Source organism: Trichechus manatus, unplaced genomic scaffold (assembly GCF_000243295.1).
Source record: "Trichechus manatus latirostris isolate Lorelei unplaced genomic scaffold, TriManLat1.0 scaffold00028, whole genome shotgun sequence".
NCBI lineage: Eukaryota > Metazoa > Chordata > Mammalia > Sirenia > Trichechidae > Trichechus > Trichechus manatus.
Window position 1 is genome coordinate 762,919 of NW_004443964.1, and position 1,832 is coordinate 764,750.

General features: G+C 63.0%; 1 protein-coding gene across 1 annotated transcript; it reads right to left on the bottom strand.

The window, feature by feature from the left end:
• Positions 1-2: 2 nt before the first annotated feature.
• On the bottom strand, positions 3-1,109 carry UTS2R (urotensin 2 receptor; the record flags this gene model as incomplete). The annotated part of the gene is made up of 1 exon (XM_004374337.1): positions 3-1,109. A coding segment is annotated over exon 1 (1,107 nt), but the record flags the coding sequence as incomplete, so codon positions are not given.
• Between the last annotated feature and the right edge of the window lie 723 nt (positions 1,110-1,832).

Consider the following 1,832-nt stretch of genomic DNA (forward strand, 5'->3'; position numbering starts at 1 on the left):
ATGATCTCAGTGGCCTGCTGGCTGCTGGTGGACAGCGAGCGGCCCGAGGGGCGCTGGAAGCGGCCGTGGTGTGGTCGCGGGAAGGCACCCGCCGACCCGCTGCCGCCCGAGCACTGGTGAGCGTGCAGGTGCTCACGGTAGTTCTTGGTGAGCAGCGTGTAGAGAAAGGGGTTGAGGCAGCTGTTGGCATAGGTGAGGCAGGTGGTCAGGTAGTTGACGAGGCGCATGGTCCCGGGGCTGAGCCGCAGGGCTGGGCAGTACTGGCCGAGCAGCTGCCACAGCCAGAAGGGCAGGAAGCAGGTCCAGAAAAGCAGGACGATGCTGAGGATGAGGTAGAGCACGCGAGGGCTGGGCAGCCGTCCCGTCTGCCCAAAGGAAGCCTTCTGGGACCGCCAGTAGGCGCGGGCCAGGCGGGCGTAGAGCAGCCCAATGAGCAGGCCCGGGCCCACGATGCTGGTGGCGAAGAGCAGAGTCAGGTAGGCGCGGTGGGCGCGGGGGCCCCAGGTGGGCAGGCAGAGGCTCTTGGGGCCCCGGTGCACCAGCCGGATGGCCAGCATCATGGGCAGCGTCAGCAGCAGTGCCAGCAGCCAGGTGCCCAGCACCAGGACCTTGCGGTAACCCTTGGAGCGCTGCACCGTGTCCAGCGGCCTCAGCACTGCCGCGTAGCGCTCGCTGCTCATGACGGTGAGCGTGAAGATGCTGGCGTGCATGGTCAGGAAGTCCAGGCTGAAGAGGACGCGGCAGCCCACATCGCCGAAGTGCCAGTCCTTGGTGATGTAGGTGCCCACGATGAAGGGGATGCCGAGCAGGTAGAGCAGGTCAGCCAGCGCCAGGTTGACGATGTAGACGTACAGGGGGGCCGAGGCACGCAGGCAGCGGCACATGACCACCAGCGTGTACACATTGCCCGCCACACCCACCACGCCCATGGCCGAGAGCACCACCCCGAGGGTGCCCGTGGCCACCAGGTCCTCCAGGGAACTCGGCTCCGTGGGGCTTGCCCACGAGCTGTTGAGGGACACGTTGGGGCCGCTGGGCAGCTCAGGCGCAATGCTCCCTGTCGGAGCCAGCCCAGGGAACCTACCAGCCGGCTCCGGGTTCAGCGTCATCTTTCCCGCCTTGTATTCAGCTCCGGGCTGGGGCCCTGCAAGGGAGAAGATGTCCATTAAAGGTGTGGGCCAGGCACCCCCCCTTCCACTCCCACACAGCCACTGGGACGGCACAGCTCCCTCTGGGTCACACGAGACAAGCCTGTGGAGGACAGAGGCTCTCCAACTTGCTCTTCCCCTCGAGGACTCGACAATACAGTGTTCTTGCTTACTTCTCTCCAACTACCCAAGGGGACCTGAGAACCACCAGGACCAGCTGTTCCCTCAGTATGTGCTCCGGCAGGACCACCCACCCCCGCCCACCCTGGGGCTCAATGAAAGTCCAGAGGCCTCCAGGGCTGGCTGGGCTTTTCTGAGAACAGAGCACAGCAGGGCGACCCTCTGCACGTCTCTCTCCATCCCTGTCCCCAGGTGTAGGGGTCAGCGGTGGGCGGGGTCAGCAGTGGGCAAGGTCAGCAGTGGGCGGGGTCAGCAGTGGGCAAGGTCAGCAGTGGGCGGGGTCAGCAGTAGAGAGGTCAGAGTAGATGGAGACAGAAGTCCTGGCATCACTTTCTTGTCCGTTAAAGACAAGGTGGGCAGAGTCCTTTCTCCCATTTTATTTCGCTTCTACATTTAAAATATCTATTTTTTGATCAAAACACTCGGTAAAGGTACCCGGGCACCATTTGGTTCTTCTGGTCTCATGGCAAAGGAGGCAGTTGTTCATGGAGACAATTGATTAGT